We start from the raw sequence: 25,725 nt of genomic DNA, 5'->3' as shown, positions 1-25,725 counted from the left end.
AATTCAAACGAGAAAACTCACGGCCTTATTTGTATAAAAAAATTCATAAGGGTTCCACGGAACCCAGTGTCTCGCCTACTTTTGCTGTTAATCGCAGACTCAACAAAAATGAGGAAAACATCATTAAAAATTTCCCTCTCGATACTGTCTTTTGATTGAAAGAAGCTTCCAAGTTTGGTAAAAAAATCCAGGATAGTTTATGAATCTAATAAATGTTTTATAAACTTCAGACTGTATGTAACTGGAAGAAAAACTAAGTCCATTTATAAGTAAAATACGGAAAAAGTGAATTTTTTTGTTACAACATTTACTTCTGAATAATATCTTATGATCAGAAACAAGCTTTTTCTAAGTTTAATTAATAATATTCATAAGTTTAATGATTAATATATATATTTTAAGAACATTATAACAATTTTAAAAACTTAAACCACAGAGTGAATGTTTTGTTTTTGGCAAAAAAAATTAAGTCCATTTATAAGTAAAATACGGTAAAGTGGAAATTTATTTTTACAAAATTTTCTTCTTGATACTATCTAATGATCATAAACAAGCTTCTGTTCAAGTTTAGTACAAATCAAGGATAGTTTATGAAAGTTATTAAAATTTTAAAAACTTTAACCACAGAGTGAATGTAATGTTTCCTCGCAGGAAAACTAAGTCCATTTATAAGTAAAATACGGAAAAAACGGAATTTTATTTTTACAAAATTTACTTCTGGATACTTTCTTATGATCATAAACAAGCTTCAGTCAAAGTTTGGTAGAAATTCAGTATAGTTTTAAAAAGTTATTAAAATTTCAAAAACTTTAACCACAGAGTGAATATTTGTGGACGCCGTCGACGACGCCGACGACGACGGAATGTAGGATTGCTTAGTCTCGCTTTTTCGACTTAAGTCTAAGGCTCGACAAAAATGAACAAAAAACAAATATATAACACATAAACAAACGACACCCACTGAATTACAGGCTCCCGACTTGGGACAGCCACATCCATAAATAATGTGGTAGGGTTAATCATGTAAGCGGGATCTCAACCCTCCCATATTTTTTTTAAAATACTATTTCGTCCTAAATATGCATGAAATGTTTGCCACTGGACGTGAGGCAATCAACAATCAATTGATCAAATTTTGCACTAAAATAGGAATTCAACAAGTAAGTTAACTTTCTGAATTCGTTTTGGTGCAGAAATAAATTCCATAGAATATATTAAGTATGTAAATATATGCAAGTACACACTTTACTGACGTAATCTCATTGCAATTTATACCATAAATCTCACTATAATACATAATATTGATACAATAACCAAATATATATTTGCCGACTGCCCAACGTAATCTAGAGGACACCGAATTTATTACAAATAAATAAACATGACATGTGAAATATAACAGCATGTGTGATATAACCATACAGCATAACATACTGAGTTGTAATTAATAATTATAAATCATCAAAATTTCTCCATCCTTAACGATCCCGCCGGCCAGGAAAAACCAACTATGTCGATAGACGGCGTTGGAAACCTGTGTCCAAACCCTAAATTAGTCGAAAGCTAATATGCTCGAAAGACCGTTTCCGGAGTCATACTTGGACAGTATACTTAAAGATATGACATATAAGAAAAACAAACAAATGATATAAAGTGGAACATGAAACTTTAAAATAACCCTACGTGCATCAGTACATTCAGCAAAAAACGTAATAATACATTGCACAAACATTATAAAAACCCAATTAAGATCTAGATATGAAATATTAATGAGAAACGATATATACAAATATCGTTAAGAAACTTGACTGTATCAGTGTTGGGTAGAGAGTGATTACTCCACGGGATTATTTCCCGCTCATTTATTACATGTACATGTAAACATGTGATAATCACATGATTAATCAGACGAAACGTTAGTACAATAATTTTCCTCTATACTGCGAAACGCGGAAAATTATAAGTACACACTTTACTGACGTAATCTCATTGCAATTTATACCATAAATCTCACTATAATACATAATATTGATACAATAACCAAATATATATTTGCCGACTGCCCAACGTAATCTAGAGATCACAAAGAAAGGGATGAAAAGAGCCCAAATTATAAACCAAGTTTTCTAGATACTGATAATCTCATATCTAAGGAATCAGCAATGTAACCATCTTTGCTAATATCTGATTTCCATCTTCCATGACGTTTAATACATCTCTCATTTACTTCTGACCTGGCTGCTGCAGAAGCACCACCAGAACGTAAAGAATGCAAACCTAGGTTCAAGTCAGGAGCTACAGTCTTTAACCTACGTACAATATTCTCTTTTGTGGCTGTATAGCTTAACTTCTTATTCTTATATATCAACTTAGCTAACCCCTTAGACCTAAAAATCGGTCGAAATATAAAATAATCCGAATTAACATCCAAACTAGCAAGTGAAATGTATCGCTTATACATAACAACTGGACATGCCAAAGTGTTACCACTAGAAATAAGTATCTCGTTACCTTGTCTGTATTGATCGGTCTTGGACCGGGGCAGAAAAATAGAAATATGATCATCAAAAATCTTAACATCCCTACATGTAATAGAACTTAATTCGTCATAGCGCAAAAATCCAGCATAGCCTATCAAAATCATAGTCAAATCTCTAACAATAAGCAAGTCATTTTCAAATTCATTAATTTTACAGAGTTCAAGTATTATATCCGAGGTAACAGGGTCCTTCTTTACGACTGGTTTTCCATTTAATCTTTTACATGATTGAGCTAACGAATGAATGTAAGCGTTATTTGTAGGATCAACGTAACCATAAAGCTCATGTACCCACTTTAAAGCATAAATTATCGAATCTAAAGTACAAGGTGATGACTTCTTGTCAATCAATAAAGTTAAAAACAATGAAACATGAATCGGATCTGCTGGTAATTCGTTAAAACCATATCCTTGAGCAAAAGATCTCCAACGATTATAACTAGCAAAGTACTTTTTTGTAGTATTGTCACTTTTAGACTGGATGAGATAAACCGACATCTTTTCTGCTAATTTTCCAAGTTCACCCGAACATCCTACAGTACTCTTCTCTACAATCTCCACAACATGTTGCCTCAGTCCTAAGCCTGAAAATCGCAAATATGGATCATTAGAACATAATATTTAAAGCTATCAACCTAAATTTAAGTGGCCATTTCCCGAAAATGCCGTTTTTACCGGCACCCTTCACTATAACTTTGTCATTTGTAAGATAAATAGCGTCTGAAACAAAACTCTTAAAAATTTCTTGTGCACAAAGTAAAGGCCAAAATGCCGCCGATTTCCATTCTGGTATAACCAAAATACCATTAGCACGCTCATTGCACATTTTGTTTACTGTTTTTGCAATCAAAGAAGGTGGGGGTACCAACCAATTGTTGTCATTTCCCCAATATTGACTAAAACTGTCAACTGCTTCAGTTCCTGGGCACCATATAACTGAATTGAAACGCGAACAATGTGTATTGTAATGAGTGGCAAATCGGTCTATGCTACACGGACCCCAAATATTGTTTAAAAACCTGAATGTTTCATCGTTTAAAGACCAGTCATCGTGATCTGTATAACGACTAAGTTGATCTGCATACACATTCTGAGCCCGAGGGACCCAGCGAGTCTGAATATTAATGTTTTTCTGATCACAAGATTCTAAAATATTAATCGCAGTTTTTTGTAGTGACAAATTTCTGCTCCCCACCGTCAAAATACGTGCGACATTTTGATTGTCACTGTTGACTCGAACTAATTTGTTCTCCAACAACGAATCTTGAGTATACAAAACTCTCTTGACGCATTCAAGTTCACGCCAAGTTGAACTCTCAAAAGGTTCATTACCTACCCAGTTACCGAATACTTCGGTACGATCATAAGTGGAACAAAAACCACCAAAACCTACATCTGAGGCATCACAAAACAAATCGACATCAAAATTGTCGTGAAAATTAACTGTGCTTATATTCACACCTTTACTATTCCTTGCTCTGCAAGAAACTCTCCAAAATTCTAACTCATCAATAGCTTCTGATGTAATTTTTACAGATGCCTCCCAGCTTGCTCTACCGTTAACACAAGCATATAAAAATCTTGTTCTCAATCTCACGAGATCACCAAATACTATTTGCATTGATATGAGTTGACCGACTATGCCCGCTAAAATTCGAGCCTTTAACAAAACTTTACCTCTCCCAATCTCGGAAAGTATATAGTTTACAGTTTGCTCTGCTTTATCTATTCTCTCAGGACTGACGAATATTCTACCAGTTTCAGTATTCCAAATGAAACCTAACCATTTCAATTTTTGGCATGGATCCCAAACACATTTTTCATGTGCAATTAGAAAACCTAGCTTTTGAAGTTGAAATTTTACAAACTGACTACTTTTTTGACAAGATTCAAAATCTTTACCACCTCCCAAACCATCATCTAAAAACATAATAATTTGTGTGCCTTTAGATCTGAAATACTTTACAACTTCTCTGAGAACTTTGGTAAATATGTAACCAGCAGTAGCCAATCCAAATGGCAAGACATTAAAAACGAAATATCTGTTTGCACCATCTATCTCCCATGCAAAACCTAAATATTCTCTGTGCAATTCAACAATCTCAATATGGTGATAAGCACTTTTTAAATCATAGCCATATAGAAAATCATGTTGGTGAAAAATTTCCCTTGCTAACTTTGTGTCTTCATATTTAAATCTAAATTTAAATAAATGAGGATTGATGTGTCTACAATCCAATACCAACCTGGGTTTGCTCGATTTATTAAAAGCAACGGTCAAAGGATTAACTACACAAGGTATCTCATTCACTTCTGATATACAACCTTTTGACAGCAAAGTTTCAATTTCTGACTTAACAAAACTTGCGTTATCAAGAGATGATCTGTTATTTCTAATAATTTTATGATCTGGTTCTGTTTTGAAAGGTATCTTATACCCGTTTTGTATAACATCAATTATATGTGTATTATCTGTGATTAATCTCCATTCATCGATAGCATTTTTCAATCTACCTACTGGACTAACCGGTTTTTCCACATAAGTAACAAGATCAACTTTTTGTAAACAATCAATAGTTATTGAAACCTTCTCATTGGCGTTTCTTATTTTGGAATTATTGCAATAAAAATTATCATCTGAGCTACAAAATAAGCTTGAACTATCTAAGTTTGATAAATATAAAGAATTACTTATCTTTTGTTTTCTATCAGGACATTTATCTGCCCAGTGCCCCCTTTTTCCACAATTGAAACACTTTCCAGGCTTGAAAGAATCATCTTTATCTGCATTCCTGGCATAAGGAACTTGTCTGGGTTTGATGCTTTTCTTGGTTTTCTCTGCTTTACTCTTGCGCTCTGCTCTAGACTGAGCTCTTAACATTTTTCTCTCATCTTCGGAGTCTTCTGCTATTGGGTTGGCAACATACTCATTAACCACTTTCCAACCGAGTTGAGAAGAATCTGCAAGTTTAATTAACTTTTGTCTCTCTTGCACAATGTCAATACCTTCTGAAATCCTGGATTTAGCGTTCTGTACGGTCGCTCTGGTCAAATCATGAACTTCTAAGCTTGACTTCGCCTCTTTCAGCTTTGTTAGAACCTTCACACCATACTTGAATTGGTTTTCGTTGCCCTTCCTCTGAAAAGTATAGTTATCGGTCAGAGTTTCCTCCATCTTGGCCATTTGAGTCTGCGAAATTTCTTGTTGACTTTCTTGTAAGGTGGTCTGCAAATTTGTCAGTTTACTGTCCATTATACCGTTTATACTGTTCAATAAATCCTGTTGAGATGTTGATATGGCATTGGAAACTTCTCTCGAAATGGCATTTCTTAAAGGGCTGCTCAACATATCGGTGTCCATCTTGACTGTATCAGTGTTGGGTAGAGAGTGATTACTCCACGGGATTATTTCCCGCTCATTTATTACATGTACATGTAAACATGTGATAATCACATGATTAATCAGACGAAACGTTAGTACAATAATTTTCCTCTATACTGCGAAACGCGGAAAATTATAAAGGGTATCTTGTGGTCTTGTGGTATAGTTTATATTAGATCCATCATTTGGCTGTTGTCTGCTCTTTGGTTGTTTTGTTGTCTCTTTTACACATTCCCCGTTTTCATTCTCAATTTTATCGTATGTTTATTTTTATTGTATATGCCAGAAAATGTATAAGCCAAGTTTAAATGAAAATAAAGAGAATTAGAATATTGTTGAAGAGGAAATACATATCCGTGTGGAATTCGCCTCAGGTTGTTTTTCCAAGTTTGATATATCCAACTTCTTTACCCGACAACCTTGGTTATTGTATATGTTTGATGGACTATCATCATGCTCATGTGACCATCAGGTACTGAGATAAATATGTTATGGTTTAAACTCTGTCAAAGCCAAAACGATTAAATATATATATATATATATCTAATTTAAATTCATTCATGCATGCAGTAAAACGTTTCTTGAATGAGTGAAATTATATAAAACAATTTTTAAAACTTTTATCTTTAATGCGTTTAGCCTACATGTGAAAATAAACCGGGAAAGGAGTTGTGATAGACAAATGGACAACTATATACAGGATATACAAACATATGTATCGATATTTTCTTTAGTTATGAACTGTAGAAAATACCCGATTCATTTATCCTCATTATACATAATCTGTGTTGAAATGCGTTGAAAGCATGGGAGTTTGTATTTTTTGCTCCTATATTATGTATTTCTTAAATATTTTCTTCGCCTTAAATGTGATCGATGTTTATATTGTTCCTATTAGTCCTGAATTTTATAGTACGAATCACACCTCTTTAACACAAGTGAAAAAGAAAGGGGTGAAACCTTGAATGACACAGTACAAAACTCCAAGTATATTTTATTTTATCATGGCCATTATAATGCTTAATCTACATGTATATATTGTTTACTACAAACATGAAATCGACAATAAAATTATACCACCAGCTTTTTAATTGTACCATGTTGGTACTACTTCTACTACTTTGCGTTACACGAAGTTCTTCAAAACAAGGACTTGGTATAGAAAGTCCTAGCTCAAAATAAGGCAATTTTGACATTTCAAAGAACTCTGGTGTTTTTCGTTTTATTTTGTCTGGTATTGTCGGTATGTTTTCGTCTTATAAGTTTGAAATCCCCATTGCACGTTATATGTTGCCTCCCTTATTGTGCAGCAGCAAATATTCCAGAAGTACGTTATAAATACTTAGGATCTCCTGTCATGACTGAATAATTGAATCCTTTTTTCAGACAGGATAATATGCTCATCTCGGGTCCTTTAATAGCTAACTTACTTTGGTCTCTTGTGAAGAGTGGTCTCATTAGCAATCATATACTACACACACATATATATATATATATAAAGTACCACATCTCCTTTTAATGGGCGCACTACGTTTGCACACATTTGGGATTAAAATGTTTTACGTTTCCACTCAGCTTTTGATTACATTTGCACGCATTTATTTAACAGGTTTATTTCAATAATAATAATAATAATTTTATTTGCAAAATGCACCAATATGGGTCAAGCAAACACAAATTCAACATTTAATACAGACAGTGAAGAATTACAAATATAAACATAAAACAAAACATAGTTATAATTGGTAATTAATGTAACCTTTGATGGACATGGACCTTATTTTCGCAATTCTAAAAATTGCTTTATAAAGTCACCAATTTCTGTCAAAAGCTCAGATTTAAAATTTAAAAGTTGTTTTAGCTTTAAAAGTGGTTGATAATTTGTAAAATCAGGGTTTATATTATTAATCTTTAAAAATAAGCAATCTCTTAAAGTTGAGTTTAGTTTCCAATATAGAAAAAAATGGTATTCATCATCAATTTTATTACAAAGTTTACATAACCTTTGATCTCTGGGTACATTTTTATATCTTCCCATTTCAACCTCTAGGTTATGGTCACTAACCCTTAATTTAGAAATTAATTGTCTGGTTTTAAAATTTGATTCTTTTAATAAATAATTTTCAATTTTTATCTCAGTCAATCTAGATTGCCAGCATGTTCTCTTTTTATCCAAAAGAGTGTCTCGCAACAAAATTTCAGTGATTTGATACCCCAAGCTGACTTGCATAATAAAATTATATCAATGCATCAACCAAAATAGGCATCAGTCTTGTATTACAACTCCAGTTTCCGGTGCATGTCAAAACATGGAGGGAAACAAAATAGTGCATTTTTTTCTGAATTTTTTTTTGAACTCAATTTTTTTCTGTTTGATTATAGGTTTATGCTGAATTAAAACATATATACAGACTTTAAAAAAATCTTGCATCTTTTGGAGGATATTAATCCAAAAAAGTGGAAGGATATCATGTTTACTGGAAGTGGTGCGGCGTAGTAAAAATAGCAAACAGAAAGTAGAAAAAAAATGTTTTTACTTCAGGATTACGTAACTTTTTATTCTTCGTGGCAAGACCCTCTTTTTTTGGATTAAATCACAATTTCACATTAGTACATACATGATATGAACATGAAAAAATATTTCTATGTAGCATTTTTTATTTTTTTATTTTCAAAGATCAGCTGTTTTGCATGTAAGCCTATGGAGCAGTCAATTACAAGACTGCAACCTGGACCATATTTACATTTTATTATGTAAATCTATATATATATAGCGGCACAGTACATAGTAAATAAGCAATATTTTGATATCAGAATGCATTGCATTATACAAATGAGTCGACAGTAACATTGCAGCACAATGTCAACACAAATTTATTCCAATCATTTAGATTGCCAGCATATCCTCTTTTTATTCAAAATAGTGTCTTGCAACAAAATTTCAGTGATTTGATACCTCAAGCTGACTCATATAATAAAATTATTTTAACGTGTCAACATAATTTCAGTGATTTGATACCTCAAGCTGAGTCATATAATAAAATTATTTTAACACGTCAACAAAATTTCAGTGATTTGATACCTCAAGCTGATTTGACACCTCAAGCTGACTTATATAATAAAATTATTTTAACACGTCAACAAAATTTCAGTGATTTGATACCTCAAGCTGACTCATATAACAAAATTATTTTTACTCGTCAACAAAATTTCAGTGATTTGATACCTCAACAATGCTCAAGCTGACTCATATAATAAAATTATTTTAATGCGTCAACAAAATTTCAGTAATTTGATACCTCAAGTTGACTTATATATGATAAAATTATTTTAACGCGTCAAAAAAATTTCCGTGATTTGATACCTCAACAATAATGACAATGCTGAAGCTGACTCATATAATAAAATTATTTTTACACGTCAACAAAATTTCAGTGATTTGATACCTCAAGCTGACTCATATGATAAAATTATTTTAACGCGTAAACAAAATTTCAGTGATTTGATACCTCAACAATGCTGAAGCTGACTCATAAATAAAAATTATTTTAACACATAAACAAAATTTCAGTGATTTGATACCTCAAGCTGACTCATATGATAAAATTATTTTAACGCGTCAACAAAATTTCAGTGATTTGATATCTCAACAATGCTGAAGCTGACTCATATAATAAAATTAGTTTAACACGTAAACAAAATTTCAGTGATTTGATACCTCAAGCTGACTCATATGATAAAATTAGTTTAACACGTAAACAAAATTTCAGTGATTTGATACCTCAAGCTGACTCATATAATAAAATTAGTTTAACACGTTAACACAATTTCAGTGATTTGATACCTCAAGGTGACTCATAGAGTAAAATTATTTTAAGGAGTCAACAAAATTTCAGTAATTTGATACCTCAAGCTGACTCAAATAATAAAATTATTTTTTAAAACTGACCATATTCGCTCTTTATTATGTAAATCAATATATACAAAATGATATAGCAGCATAGGAAATCAGCAATATTTTGATGTCAGAATGGATTGCCATTATATAAATTTTGTTGATTGTTGGCATGTCTTGTTTTTATTCAAAATATTGTCTCGCGACAAAATTTCAGTGATTTGAAACCTCAGGCTGACCATGCTGACTCATAATAAAATTATTTAAACATGTCAACCAAAACTGACCATATAAGCACTTAAACATGTCTATTATGTAAATCTATATAGCAGCATAGCAAATCAGCAATATTTTGATTATTTTCTGTTTACGTAATATAAAACGGTCACTGAAGTCAGTATCTGTATCTGTATTTCAAACTTCTGAACATGGATGGGTATGCCGTTAATTCATTTTGGCTATTGTTTGATTGGTGGATCTGCGCATAAATAAGTCATGCTTGCTGAGGTGTGCTCATTTAAACCCAGTGGTTCAGGATATTTTGTAAGATTCACCATATCACTAATCCTGGCTGAGCCGGCTGCTTGAACTTTTCATGCATAAAACAATCACTTTTCCATGGTGGCGTCATATATTTTGTTTTATGACGTCAAAAAATTTTACGGAAAATTTTACATGTCTATTAATGCATGCAATTGCAGAAAAATAGCGATAAGGTTTATAAAACTAACCCAGTAGTACATCCCCCAACAATGTGACTGACATGAGAGATACTTTCATGACTTTATAATGAGTTCTCTTCTTGGAAAGGTATACTGTTACATGTAGTATATTATGTCGGTTGGTTGATTTTGTTGGTAGCTAAATTTCAAGTGGCAAATATTTCATTCCTGTTCGCATAAGTATTTTTTCGAACGTTCATGGTATCATTTATAATTTGTAATGACAAATCTTACACAATTGACGAGATTGTTCATAGTTATACAACACCTTATGTGCAATACATGTAACACTGTACAGTGTACAATTTCCTTTTGAACATTTTCTGGAAAACAGAATCGTGAATCCAAGGCAAACAAACGTGAATTACGAAGGAATATTTATGAAGAGCCTGTCAAAAATGGGGAACGAAACAACGTTAAAAATGATGTTGATAACCCATGATATAAAAATAATGTTCCTATGCGCGGATAACCTCTGTATACGGCTTCTACTTTAAAAAAATCATTTATTTTAATTTATGATAGCTGCAAGTGATAACAAGTGTCCAGTCTTATAGCCATTGTTCTCTATAAATAAGAATATGAAAAAATAAAATAATTACTTTAATAAACACATTAAAAAAAAAATCGTATTCTAATCTATAATATATATTTAGTCTACCGGGTATAGTAATTTGCTACTCTGGAAAAATATTAATTAAGATTATTATTATTGTTTATGTTTACAATCCGCAAAACTAAAATAAAAAGAACTTCGATTTATCATGGCAAACTCTAACACAGTGTCTTTCTTGATAAAGAATAAACTTTGTATTATTTTATTGTAGATGTACTATAAATGTATGCAGATTTGTGAAGCTTTGACACATACATGTATAAATACATTCAATGATTTAGAGAGAGTTACATGTACGTGCTTTCAAGGAACATGGACGAATGGACAGACTGAGTGACTTGGAAAAACTTATTCATCCAGGTGTTCCCCCTTTAGAGTATGAGAAAAAGGATGGGTGTAATTAAAACAGATTTTTTTTTCTTAACAAACAAAATCTGTTAGAAACTGACATATTTCCTCCAAAAAACTTTCAATTTAAACATGTATTAAATTTATTTATTTCTTTACCTACACAGGTTTAGATTTGTTTACCTGTTTAGGTAAAGATTTCATACCAAATGGCATAAATATAAGACAACAATATGGGTTTGTAGAATTTATGGCAATTGCATATTATTTCATCAGATGAATGGTTTCTAATAAAATTTGACCGTCACAATTACAGCGCTTGAAGAAGAAAACAAATAAACTGTAACCAAATAAAAGAAACTGCCATGATACAAAATATAAGAATGGTCAAAGTTCTTATATTTCATTTACCTATTTAAGTAAATACTTCTTTCTTTTTCAAGTAAATTTAACGTGTGTTTATTTTTTCTCTCTAGTCAGTTCAAGATATTCCAGTTTCATCAAATTTCATATCGATACTCTGAAAACACTCATTTTCTTGCTACAATATCAATCTATACATTTATCATGGCAAACTCTAACACAGTGTCTTTCTTGATAAAGAATAAACTTTGTATCATTTTATTGTAGATGTACTATAAATGTATGCAGATTTGTGAAAGTTTGACACAAACATGTATAAATACATTCAATGATTTAGAGAGAGTTACATGCTTTCAAGGAACATGGACGAATGGACAGACTGAGTGACTTGAAAAAACTTATTCATCCAGGTGTTCCCCTTTTAGAGTATGAGAAAAAGGATGGGGGTAATAAAACATTTTTTTTTCTTGACAAACAAAATTTGTTAGAAACTGAAATATTTCATCCAAAAAATTTTCAATTTAAACATGTATTAAATTTATTTATTTCTTTACCTACACAGGTTTAGATTTGTTTACCTGTTTAGGTAAAGATTTCATACCAAATGGCATAAATATAAGACAACAATATGGGTAGGTAGAATTTATGGCAATTGCATATTATTTCATCAGATGAATGGTTTCTAATAAAATTTAACTGTCACAATTACAGCGCTTGAAGCAGAAAACAAATAAACTGTAACCAAATAAAAGAAACTGCCATGATATAAAATATAAGAATGGTCAAAGTTTTAATATTTCATTTCCCTTTTTAAGTAAATACTTCTTTCTTTTTCAAGTAAATTTAACGTGTGTTTATTTTTTCTCTCTAGTCAGTTAAAGATATTCCAGTTTCATCAAATTTCATATCGATACTCTGAAAACACTCATTTTCTTGCTACAATATCAATCTATACATTTATCATGGCAAACTCTAACACAGTGTCTTTCTTGATAAAGAATAAACTTTGTATCATTTTATTGTAGATGTACTTTAAATGTATGCAGATTTGTGAAACTTTGACACATACATGTATAAATACATTCAATGATTTAGAGAGAGTTACGTGCTTTCAAGGAACATGGACGAATGGACAGACTGAGTGACTTGGAAAAACTTATTTATCCAGGTGTTCCCCCTTTAGAGTATGAGAAAAAGGATAAGTGTAATAAAACAGATTTTTTTTTCTTGACAAACAAAATTTGTAAGAAACTGAAATATTTCATCCAAAAAATTTTCAATTTAAACATGTATTAAATTTATTTATTTCTTTACCTTCACAGGTTTAGATTATTTTACCTGGTTAGGTAAAGATTTCATACCAAATGGCATAAATATAAGACAACAATATGGGTATATAGAATTTATGGCAATTGCATATTATTTCATCAGATGAATGGTTTCTAATAAAATGTGACTGTCACAATTACAGTGCTTGAAGCAGAAAACAAATAAACTGTAACCAAATAAAAGAAACTGCCATGATATAAGATATAAGAATGGTCAAAGTTCTTATATTTCATTTACCTATTTAAGTAAATACTTCTTTCTTTTTCAAGTAAATTTAACGTGTGTTTTTTTTTTCTCTCTAGTCAGTTAAAGATATTCCAGTTTCATAAAATTTCATATCGATACTCTGAAAACACTCATTTTCTTGCTACAATATCAATCTTTACATTTATCATGGCAAACTCTAACACAGTGTCTTTCTTGATAAAGAATAAACTTTGTATCATTTTATTGTAGATGTACTATAAATGTATGCAGATTTGTGGAAGTTTGACACATACATGTATAAATACATTCAATGATTTAGATAGAGTTACATGTACGTGCTTTCAAGGAACATGGACGAATGGACAGACTGAGTGACTTGAAAAAACTTATTCATCCAGGTGTTCCCCCTTTAGAATATGAGAAAAAGGATGGGTGTAATAAAACAGATTTTTTTTTCTTAACAAACAAAATCTGTTAGAAACTGACATATTTCCTCCAAAAAACTTTCAATTTAAACATGTATTTAATTTATTTATTTCTTTCTTTACCTACACAGGTTTAGAATTTTTTACCTGTTTAGGTAAGGCCACACTTAAAAATATTTTGGTTTGCCCAAACCCTACCCAAAGGTTGAGACAGTGGGTAGGTAGGTAGGCCTTTTCTTCTTTTTTTTCAAAAAAAGAAATTGAAGTATCAGATGTTTATTAGTCTTCATGGCTATTTGATTAAAAAAAAACTTCTTCAAATCAGGACAATAAAAGGACATGCTGGTATCCTAAATTTATGCGAACAAAAATTTGTTGTTATTATTTTGCAATATTGCTGTCCATTGTCATGATTGTATTATACATTGAATCCTGACATCAAAAATGTGGCTGATTTACTATGCGGGTATATAGATTTACAATTTAAAGTGCACATATGGTCAGTTTTGAACTTTTGGTGGATGCGGTCAAATAATTTTGTTGTACAAGTCAACTGGAGGTATCAAAACTACTGAAATTTTGTTACGTATCAGTATTTTAAGTAAAAAGAGGACATGCTGGTACCCTTAATTTAGGCGAACAAAAATTTGTTGTTATCATATTGCAATATTGCTGTCCATTGTCATGATTGTATTATACATTGAATCCTGACATAAAAAATATGGCTGATTAACTATGCGGGTATATAGATTTACAATTTAAAGTTCACATATGGTCAGTTTTGGTAATGTGGTCAAATAATTTTGTTGTACAAGTCAGCTGGAGGTATCAAAACTACTGAAATTTTGTAACGTATCAATATTTTGAATAAAATGAGGACATGCTGGTATCCTAAATTTATGCGAACCAAAATTTTTTGTTATTATATTGCAATTTTGCTGTCCATTGTCATGATTGTATTATACATTGAATCCTGACATAAAAAATATGGCTGATTAACTATGCGGGTATATAGATTTACAAATTAAAGTGCACATATGGTCAGTTTTGGTGGATGCGGTCAAATAATTTTGTTGTACAAGTCAACTGGAGGTATCAAAACTACTGAAATTTTGTTACGTATCAATATTTTGAATAAAATGAGGACATGCTGGTATCCTAAATTTATGCGAACAAATATTTGTTGTTATTATATTGCAATATTGCTGTCCATTGTCATGATTGTATTATACATTGAATCCTGACATAAAAAATATGGCTGATTTACTATGCGGGTATATAGATTTACAAATTAAAGTGTATTATACATTGAATCCTGACATAAAAAATATGGCTGATTTACTATGCGGGTATATAGATTTACAAATTAAAGTGCATATATGGTCAGTTTTGGTGGATGCGGTCAAATAATTTTGTTGTACAAGTCAACTGGAGGCATCAAAACTACTGAAATTTTGTTACGTATCAGTATTTTAAGTAAAAAGAGGACATGCTGGCACCCTTAATTTAGGCGAACAGAAATTTGTTGTTATTATATTGCAATATTGCTGTACATTGTCATGATTGTATTATACATTGAATCCTGACATTAAAAATAAGGCTGATTTACTATGCTGGTATATAGATTTACAATTTAAAGTTCACATATGGTCAGTTTTGGTAATGTGGTCAAATAATTTTGTTGTACAAGTCAGCTGGAGGTATCAAAACTACTGAAATTTTGTTACGTATCAATATTTTGAATAAAATGAGGACATGCTGGTATCCTAAATTTATGCGAACCAAAATATTTTTGTTATTATATTGCAATTTTGCTGTCCATTGTCATGATTGTATTATACATTGAATCCTGACATAAAAAATATGGCTGATTAACTATGCGGGTATATAGATTTACAAATTAAAGTGCACATATGGTCAGTTTTGGTGGATGCGGTCAAATAATTTTGTTGTACAAGTCAACTGGAGGTATCAAAACTACTGAAATTTTGTTACGTATCAATATTTTGAATAAAATGAGGACATGCTGGTATCCTAAATTTATGCGAACAAAAATTTGTTGTTATTATATTGCAATATTGCTGTCCATTGTCATGATTGTATTATACATTGAATCCTGACATAAAAAATATGGCTGATTTACTATGCGGGTATATAGATTTACAAATTAAAGTGCATATATGGTCAGTTTTGGTGGATGCGGTCAAATAATTTGGTTGTACAAGTCAACTGGAGGCATCAAAACTACTGAAATTTTGTTACGTATCAGTATTTTAAGTAAAAAGAGGACATGCTGGCACCCTTAATTTAGGCGAACAGAAATTTGTTGTTATTATATTGCAGTATTGCTGTACATTGTCATGATTGTATTATACATTGAAATCTGACATTAAAAATAAGGCTGATTTACTATGCTGGTATATAGATTTACAATTTAAAGTTCACATATGGTCAGTTTTGGTAATGCGGTCAAATAATTTTGTTGTACAAGTCAGCTGGAGGTATCAAAACTACTGAAATTTTGTTACGTATCAATATTTTGAATAAAATGAGGACATGCTGGTATCCTAAATTTATGCGAACCAAAATTTTTTGTTATTGTATTGCAATTTTGCTGTCCATGGTCATGATTGTATTATACATTGAATCCTGACATAAAAAATATTGCTGATTTACTATGCGGGTATATAGATTTACAAATTAAAGTGCATATATGGTCAGTTTTGGTGGATGCGGTCAAATAATAAAACTGTAGTTAAGAGTAGGATTATGGAAGGGAAAGTTCTAGTTGGTCATAATACTTTATACTATCAAAAGTGGTACACATTCAAAACTAGTAAGACAAGAAATTAAGATAGATAACAAAATATGATAACATGAAATTACTGCAGATAATGAGATATGCATTATAAATTGTGTATAAAAACCAACTTAACATACAAATAAAGATTTGAGAATAGGCCAACTCGCAGTTAAAGCCAAAAACAATCAACAAAAAAAATTATAAATCAGAGACTAAAATCATATCAAAACACATCCCAGAAAAAAAAGTGACATGGAAATTTATGCCTTTACACCCAGGTATTCCCTCTAATAAGAATAAAAAGTAAGAAATGATTACACCAAATCTTCTTTTTTATATGTACAACATTTTTTTTTGGCTGGTAAACACAATTTGTGAGAATCAAATATTTCATCAAAATAATTTTCAATCAAAACTTTTCTTCAATTAATTCATTTCTTTACCTGAACAGGATTAGCTTTTTTTACCTGTTTAGGTAAAGATTTCATACATATTGGCAAGACAACATTATGGGTATTTAGAATTTAGAATAGCGCAATTTCATATTGTTTCATTCAATGAATGCTTTTAAATAAAATTTGATTGTCACATAAACAGCAGCTGAAGCAGAATACAAATGTTTATCTTATCTGTATAAACCAAATTTTAAATGAAACTGTGATGATATAAAATTAGAATATTTGTCCAGGTTCTCATTTCATTTACCTATGTAAGTAAAAAAATCTTTCTCTTTAGAGTTAATTTAACGTGTGTTTATTTTCTTTCTCTAGTCAGGCAAAGATATTGCAGTTTCTTCAATTTTCTTACTGATAGGGACTTTTAGCATATATATCTATGTTTTTTCTTAAAAAAAATTCTGTTCAAGCAGATGACGAAAGAAATATTTCAGATGTTCCCCATACCTTGATGACCCTCATAAAACAAATTTGATTGAAAGCGTTGAAAAATTAAATTTAATGGTTTGCATGAATTGTGGAAAAAAAATCTGACTCGGACAAGAAAAAAACATATAGCCGCCCGTCCCCCCCCCAAAAAAAAAAACCTCCTCCCCCCTCCCCCGTTTTCCCCCACCTAACTTTTGCAAAACAACATTTATCATTTGGACTTATTATTATTTAATTGACAGGAAAATTTGGCCTGCAACCCCACCCCCACCCCAAAAAAAACCAACAAAAATATGTAGCCCCCTCCCCCTTTAGAAATTAGATGATTAGATCTGACCATGACAAAATATTTTTCAATTTTAACTTGCTCAGTTCAGTAGGCCCTATGTTTACCCTTTGAAAATGTTAAACAAAATGACGACGGAATTCTTATTTTCATTTAATTTCTCGGGCTTCGGGTCGATTCTCCACGGAGGTTTTTTTTCATATCGTATACGGACTCAATGGTCCCAACACCTAAATCTTATAAGACTGACAGAGTTATCTTCCACAATTCACTAGTTTTTTTTTGTTTACGCATACACGTAAACTTCTTAAAATGGCTCAACTTTTGAAGCCACGTGCGCCACTTGAAATGTTTCGTGCCCCTTTCCAAAAGTTGGAAAAAACAACGCAGAAAAGATCGAAAATCACGGTAAAAATATACCCTATCCCTGCATAAATTGTGTTTTCCACAGTTGGCCAATCGTAGTTGGCTTATAATAACACAATTTTTACCTGGAAATCGATAAATACTATAATATTCACCTGTGTTCATTGATCTCTGACCCGCACAATCACACGACCATAAGCTGAACAACGTACAAAAGCATCATGGGATAGCGTTCTCGTGTCATACGGCGGTAAATTCAAAAATATTACCGATCTCGGAAATGCATTAAAATACAGATTACGCATAACCGTAAATTGTCTTTACGGAAATAGGTAAATGAAATTGACTTCTGCCAGTGAGACCCCAGACTGCCATATGTGCACTCTAATTTGTAAATCTATATACCAGCATAGTAAATCAGCCATATTTTTTTATGTCAGGATTCAATGTATAATACAATGAACAGCTATATTGCAATACAATAACAACATGAATAACAAATATTTGTTCGCATAAATTTAGGGTGCCAGCATGTCCTCATTTTATTCAAAATATTGATACGTAACAAAATTTCAGTAGTTTTGATACCTCATGCTGACTTGTACAACAAAATGATTTGACCGCATTGACCAAAACTGACCATATGTGCACTTTAATTTGTAAATCTATATACCATGTATACCCGCATAGTAAATAAGCCATATTTTTTATGTCAGGATTCAATGTATAATACAACATGTACAAAGGACAGTAACATTGCAATATAATAACAACAAATGTTTGTTCGCATTAATTTTGGATGTCAGCATGTCCTCCTTTTATTCAAAATATTGATACGTAACAAAATTTCAGTAGTTTTGATACCTCATGCTGACTTATACAACAAAATTATTTGACTACATCGACCAAAAACTGACCTGCATATGTGCACTTTAATTTAAAAATCTATATATATCCGCATAGAAAATCAGCCAGATTTTTGATGTCTGGATTCAATGTATAAAATAAATGACTCCTGTTTGAATGGCGCCTAATTATGTCTTCTCCTGGCACTCCTGTGAACATGTTAGTAGGACGTCAAATGTAAGCAATAAGGAAAACAATTAATGCAATTTTTTTCCGCATACATTGAGAATGTCAGCGTTTCATCTCTGTATTCATAATATTGGACAGTCACTAGGGTGTGTAAAACGAAACTATTAGGCAGCATCATCCAAGTACATGTACAATGTACCAACACTGACATGTCTGAATTCATTTGTGCTTTTTAATAAAAAATGTATTTGAGGTTTTCTTCTGGTAATAGTATACTGTTAATCTATTATGTCAGTTGATTGATTTTGTTTGTGGTTAAACGTCAAGTGACAACTATTTCATTCATGTGCACAATCTCTCAACAAATCTGACAAATTTGACGAGATTGTTGGTAGTTTTACCACATCGTACATATCCATGATATCCGGACACTGTACAACTGTACAATTTTCGTTAGAATATTCTGCGGAAAAGGATAGAAAATCCAATCCAAACAAGTAGAATAACAATGAAATATCCATGCATGTATAAATGCGTAAAGTAAAAATTATGAAGGGACATGTAAAAAACGGGGAACGAAGTAACGTCGACAAAGATGTTGATATCCCATGATATACGAATGTTGTTCCGATGCGTTGGATAACCCTAATTTCTATCCGCCTTCTAATTAAAACAATATGATAGCTCTATGTAATTGACTAATGTTTATAAGAATATATAAAATGAAAAAGAAAGAAAGAATTAATTGTGTTGTTATGAATAATGCCTTGTAGGGTATAGCGAGTAAAGAAATTTGCTATCAGAGGCCTTCTTGGAAAGAACAATGCGAATGTTGTTTATATACATATTTTAATAAAGCTCAAGTCTGATATGGAAAGTCGCAAAAACGATAACATTTCATAAGCAGACATGTCCCCAGGTCTGGTCAATAACAGACTTGTCCACAGGTCTGGTCAGAAGCAGACCTGTCCACAGGTCTGGTCAGAAGCAGACCAGTCCACAGGTCTGGTCAGGAGCAGACCTGTCCACAGGTCTGGTCTGGGGCAGATCTGTCCTCATGACTGGTCAAAAGCAGACTTGTCCACAGGTCTGGTCTGGAACAGACCCGTCGATAGGTCTGCAGCAGTCATAAAAAAGCGGACCGTAGGTCTGGTCCACCGAAGACGAAGTTAACTTGCTGGTCTGCTTAAAAATTCTCAACTTAACTTAAAAAGCAGTCAACAAGTTAACTCTAAGTTAACTTTTGTCAAGGTTAGGACCGCACCCATCTGTATATGAAATTGTGTTGCAATCCTCTAACATTTTATTTAACCTATTAATTGGTATTGAACAAAGCTTTTTTAACAGATAATGTCTGCCGTTGTCATGGTTGTTTTTTTAAATATACTAGGCCCAAAATATTGATATGATTAGGCCGAAATTTTCTTTGATTGCAAATTTGTCTACACAGCTACTTTTTTGCAGTACTTAATTTGTACTTGAAATTTATGTAAATAGTACTAAATATTAAAAGTAAATTTCCAGTACTACATATCTTTAGTACAGAAATAGTACCTATGCAAAAGTAGCTGTGTACGACCATGAGAACAGTTTTATCGAACAGTTTTAGAAACTATATCCAAAATGCTAACATAATCGGTTCTTGATATATTGCCTATTCCAATGATATTATCATTAAGACCGAGAGGGTAGACAATCATACAAACTTTGAATGAGATTCACCAGGCTGCTTATTTACTACTTCCAAAGGTTTAACTACTAAATATTTAATATGATGATTGTGTTTCTTAAGGTGTTGATAAATGATACTTTTGAATTTTTTGGGTCTTTTTAAACGATACAGATGTTCTTGGGTGCGTTCAGATAAATATCGTCCAGTTTCACCTACGTACTGAATACCGAATCCCGATTTGTGTCATGTGAGTAAATACATGATACTGTTTGTTTTTCAAGTTATATCAATAATATTTCAAATTTTAAAGAAAATGTGCGACCATTAAACGCGGACTTTACCGTATTGTTGGTGGAAAGACGGGGACATGTAAGTCATTTTTTTGCATGACACTTATCGAAAGAAGGGTAACCATGATTTTTATTGTTAAAAATATTAGCGATGGTAGTATTTTTAGATAAGCGATTTGAAGATTGAGACGTGTAGATACCCTTTGAACGAGTTTAGTATTTAATATTTTTCCATTTCTAAGCTTCATATTTGTTTTTTGTTTGTGAATTATATTAGAATGGAGCAAAGACTGGCGTCCAGAATATGAACCGGCATACAATGAATTACATTATGTAAAAATTATAAATCTGTTAGGCCAAAGATGTTTCGGCTAAAAATGTCAAACGCTATCAGTATTAATTACCCGAAAAAGATAGGGTATATCAGGGTAGCGACTGACGTCTGACTAAATAGTAGAATGGAGCTGAATATTGAAGTACTACGTTTAGAAAACAATACCCAAAGTAATGAACTAAAGCAGTTCTCGCTCGGACACACACTCATTAATCCAGTATATTATAAGAGCATAAACCTGAAGCACGAGGATGCACTACAAGTAATCGATGCCTTGTTAAGACTGTTTTAAAAAAAATACCAGATACCTGGGATTTTATTTAACAATAAAAAAACTATCCAACTTATATATTCAGGGAGAGATTACTCTTAATAGAAAATATAATTCAAGTAATTCAAACAAAATAGGAAAATTTTGCGCGACTTTTACAGTTGAGTATGGAAAATAGTACGGTCACCCATACTTTAATAGCGTTTTGAAGAAAAAGAAAATCTACATTATGGAAGAGTATGAAGGAAATACATTTTCCTCAACGTTACGTTTAATTGTGTCTCTTATTTCTTTGCTATGATTTGTAAGTCCACTTATGTATTTAAGAGCTTTTTCCTGACGCAAATTCATTTATTTTGAACTTTACTTTACTAATAAGTGTAATATAACACATCACCTGAATATTCAAATCTTGTTTGATTTAAGTTTAATGTTCAAAACAAATGTACTTTGGGGAACTAATTAACTGTCAACAGAATTAGTGGAGGCATTATACATGTACAGTTTTGGATATATACCATTGAACAATGTTTTTACCATGTTTGTTTTATTTTTCTAATTACAGACACTATAATACCAAACATATCACTAGCTCTGTATAACTATCTGTGTCATAACATCGTAGGAACAGAAGATCATGTTAAAACAATCAGATTAATGAACGCAATGAGAGATAATTTGTCAAATGACAAGTTATTTACATGGATAACAAGTGGAAGCTATGGAGAAGGACTTGAAATGCGAGGAAGTGATTTCGATATAATGCGAGTAAGCAAATATATTGAGGTGAATGCAGATAAACAACCCGACTTTGATCCAAGTATAACTTATCTGTCCATGGATACAGACGATGTAAAACCTGGTTTTACTCAATTAAGGCTAGAATATAGCAGACGTCAGTATGATTTGGAATGCTGTGAAGAACATAATGGTAAACATTATTTTTCGAGTGCATTATATAAGGGAAAGATTTTTTTATTGTTTCGGAATAAAGGCAAACAAATTCATGGACCGTGTATAACTGACAACGAAGGAATTTTTGATGTTGCCCTTTCTTTACATTGTAAAACGTGGATATCTTCTGCTGTAAATTGGATAACAAGATCAGGTAGCTCATGGCCTAGTCATAACGTCACACAAAGTATTATAAATCACGGAGTACTTTTTGTACCGATCGGAGTTCACGGATCACCAAAAGAAGATCTAGAATGGCGAGTATCTTTTTCAGTGGCTGAAAAACTTCTAATTAATACATTTACTCACACCCAATTAATGTGCTATGCTCTCTTGAAAATAATTTTGAAAGATGTTGTAGCAAATGATTCTGAATGTAAAGATTTACTCTGTTCATATTTCCTTAAAACAATTATTTTCTGGATATCTGAAGAACTACCATCATCTGTATGGAAGCCTGATAATATTATACCTTGTTTTATGCGATGTTTCAGAAGGCTTGTCTATTGTGTCGAGCATTCAGTTTGTTCACATTACTTCATTCCAGAAAACAACATGTTCGAGAACAAAATAGAGGGCCGTGGTCGTGATGTACTTTTTAAAAAATTAAACACGTTATACAGCTATGGTTGGCAATGCATTTTATTTTCAGATCAAATATCTAACTTTGCTGTATCAATGTGGAATTTTCCAATTGAACCATTTGCATTATATGTAAATGACGTTAAGAAAATAGTGCAATCCAGTATGTTGTGTATTGCAAATGGTTTCTTAGAAGCTTATCATGAGTTAGATATATTCAACACAGGATTATTACACAACATATGGTTTCACTATTTTTCACTAAAGCAATTATATGCATACTACATATCACAGAGGTGTAATGTTCTAGCTCAGCGTTTACCACTTGATGGTGCATTTATCAACAATAAATACCAATACAAACAGTACAAATCCTGTTTAAGTACTTTGTTAACAAATGTCTATCATGACGCTGTTTCTGGATGGCTTATGGTTGCTTCATTTTTTTACAAAACAAAACAATACAGGAAAGCTTTACATGTTATTAGGTATTCTATATCGAAATGTACTTTCAACAAACTGTTCTTTGGAATGACTCTGTCAGATATCCATTACCAGTCACTTAAAATGCTGTCATTCAACAAGACGAGTGTGGCTTATCTTCTGAAAATACTATTCGTAGATCTTATATATTTAAAAAAGAATTCAACGTTAACACCAGAAGAACTTTTAATGGAGGGATGTAATAACAAATATTACTTTCCATCCACAGCGTATGCTTATTTCCTTAGTGTTCTTTGTCATTATCACCTCAATGATGTTAGACAGTGTCAGGATTCTATTCGAGGTTTAAAACTTGTTATAGGAGAAAGATATTTGATGGCAGATGTGAGGAGTACAGCGGAGGCCTACACTTTATTGGGAATTGCTTTACAATTATTTGGCGACAAGGAATCCGCGAGACAAGCTTTCTTACAGTCTTTGGAAATCAACCCAGATGAATCGAATAATTCTGCCGCAATGAGACTTTTGTAATATTGTGAAGATGAACACATAATTTTCGAGTGCATTATATAAAAATAATATGTTCTTGTTTGAAAAATGATATGCGCAATACAATTCATAGACCGTGTATAACTGACGACAAAAGAAATTTTGATTTGCCTGCTCTCTGCAATGTAAAACGTAGATATTTTCTTCAGTATATTGGATAACACGATCATATAACTCATGGCCAAGTCATAATGTCAAGCAAAGTATAATAAAACACGGGATACTTTTTGTACCGAATGCTAGCGCTCGTCACTTTCTTAATTTACAAAAGGGTTTTCGGATTGACGAAAGTATTTCAAATAAATTTCATCACTAAAATTTTAAAAGTGTAAAAATAATTTTGCATTAAAAAACAATAAATTTACCTGTCTTCATGTTTTTGACAAGTTTATGACCCCAGGTAATTAACATTTTCAACAGGTGTTACAAGTTGTGATTACAACCAATCCGATTATCGCCATCAGATGGGTCACTACTCCATTAATTATTAAAAAACCTCATAATTGACCATCATAATTATTATTCCAGGAAAATCAATCAGTTGGAATTTCAACAACCAGAAGTATACTATAGTTTTCGTCATTTGATTGAAATTGTTACCCGGGACAGTTAGCATTTGAATTTCAATATTTCTCAAACGATCACAATTTGAAGTTCGTTTGTCGTAGATTCTTCATTCGAATGCTTTTGCGTCATAATTGATATAAATTGCCATCAAAAACTTTCGACTAATCTATTTAAAATATAGAACCTTATTCAAACGTTTTTAGAGAAGTCTTCACGAGTTAAACAGGTACTTCCTGTACTGAGTGCTACGCATGCTGGAAAGTATTTATGACTATTTATAGACCCTAATTATTATGTAAAATACAAAATCATTTATAATCAATTAAACGAGAGAGAAAAATATATATCTCTTACTAAACGAAACTAAACCGAAAAATGATAATTTCCTGATGAATCCGGACTCGTTTTGAATTTATCATCCACGTGTCATTTCCCGTTTTCGTTTCATTTTAAACCGAAAATAGTAAATGTGATCTATTCTTGATTTATTTACAACCTCCTTTCAGTCGTTATACTCGTTCCAAAAAAGATTGTATACACTTCCAACTTATTAGAAATGATTTCCAAATATCGATTCAGACGTTTTATAAGAATACGGATTATGCAGTGATATAATCATTCCAAGTTAATTTCTGTTGTTATTCCTTGAATCCAACTTTTGTTGATCTGGAATGTCCTCTGGAACAAACTGAAGAGAAATTGTGAACTAAGTTTCCACATCGCATGTCAGAATCTTTCAAAATAAGGTCCCCCCTTTTTGGGAAAAAAAATTGGTTGCTTATATGAGGGTTTTGATTGGGTTAAATAATTAAAAAATAATGCCCTTAGAAACAGATTAAGGAAATGAGTGGTCTAATTTTTT

The 25,725-nt window shown here is 31.9% G+C and overlaps 2 protein-coding genes across 2 annotated transcripts in view; one reads left to right on the top strand and one right to left on the bottom strand.

Moving 5' to 3' along the window:
* The window catches only part of LOC139502329 (uncharacterized), a 35,818-nt gene extending 10,609 nt beyond the window's left edge, over positions 1 to 25,209 (top strand). Inside the window, exon 2 of the mRNA XM_071291776.1 lies at positions 22,333 to 25,209. Coding sequence (XP_071147877.1) covers positions 22,333 to 24,278 — 1,946 coding nt within the window. The 3' untranslated portion in view covers positions 24,279 to 25,209. The remainder of the gene's footprint in view (positions 1 to 22,332) is intronic.
* Positions 1,321 to 6,024, bottom strand: LOC139502341 (uncharacterized). The gene has a single exon (XM_071291788.1). The coding sequence runs from the start codon at positions 5,898 to 5,900 to the stop codon at positions 3,147 to 3,149; it is 2,754 nt and encodes a 917-aa protein (XP_071147889.1). The 5' UTR covers positions 5,901 to 6,024; the 3' UTR covers positions 1,321 to 3,146.
* Positions 25,210 to 25,725: the final 516 nt, after the last annotated feature.

The sequence above is a fragment of the Mytilus edulis genome, chromosome 13 (assembly GCF_963676685.1).
Source record: "Mytilus edulis chromosome 13, xbMytEdul2.2, whole genome shotgun sequence".
Classification (NCBI taxonomy): Eukaryota; Metazoa; Mollusca; class Bivalvia; order Mytilida; family Mytilidae; genus Mytilus; species Mytilus edulis.
This window is presented reverse-complemented; position numbering and strand designations above follow the sequence as displayed.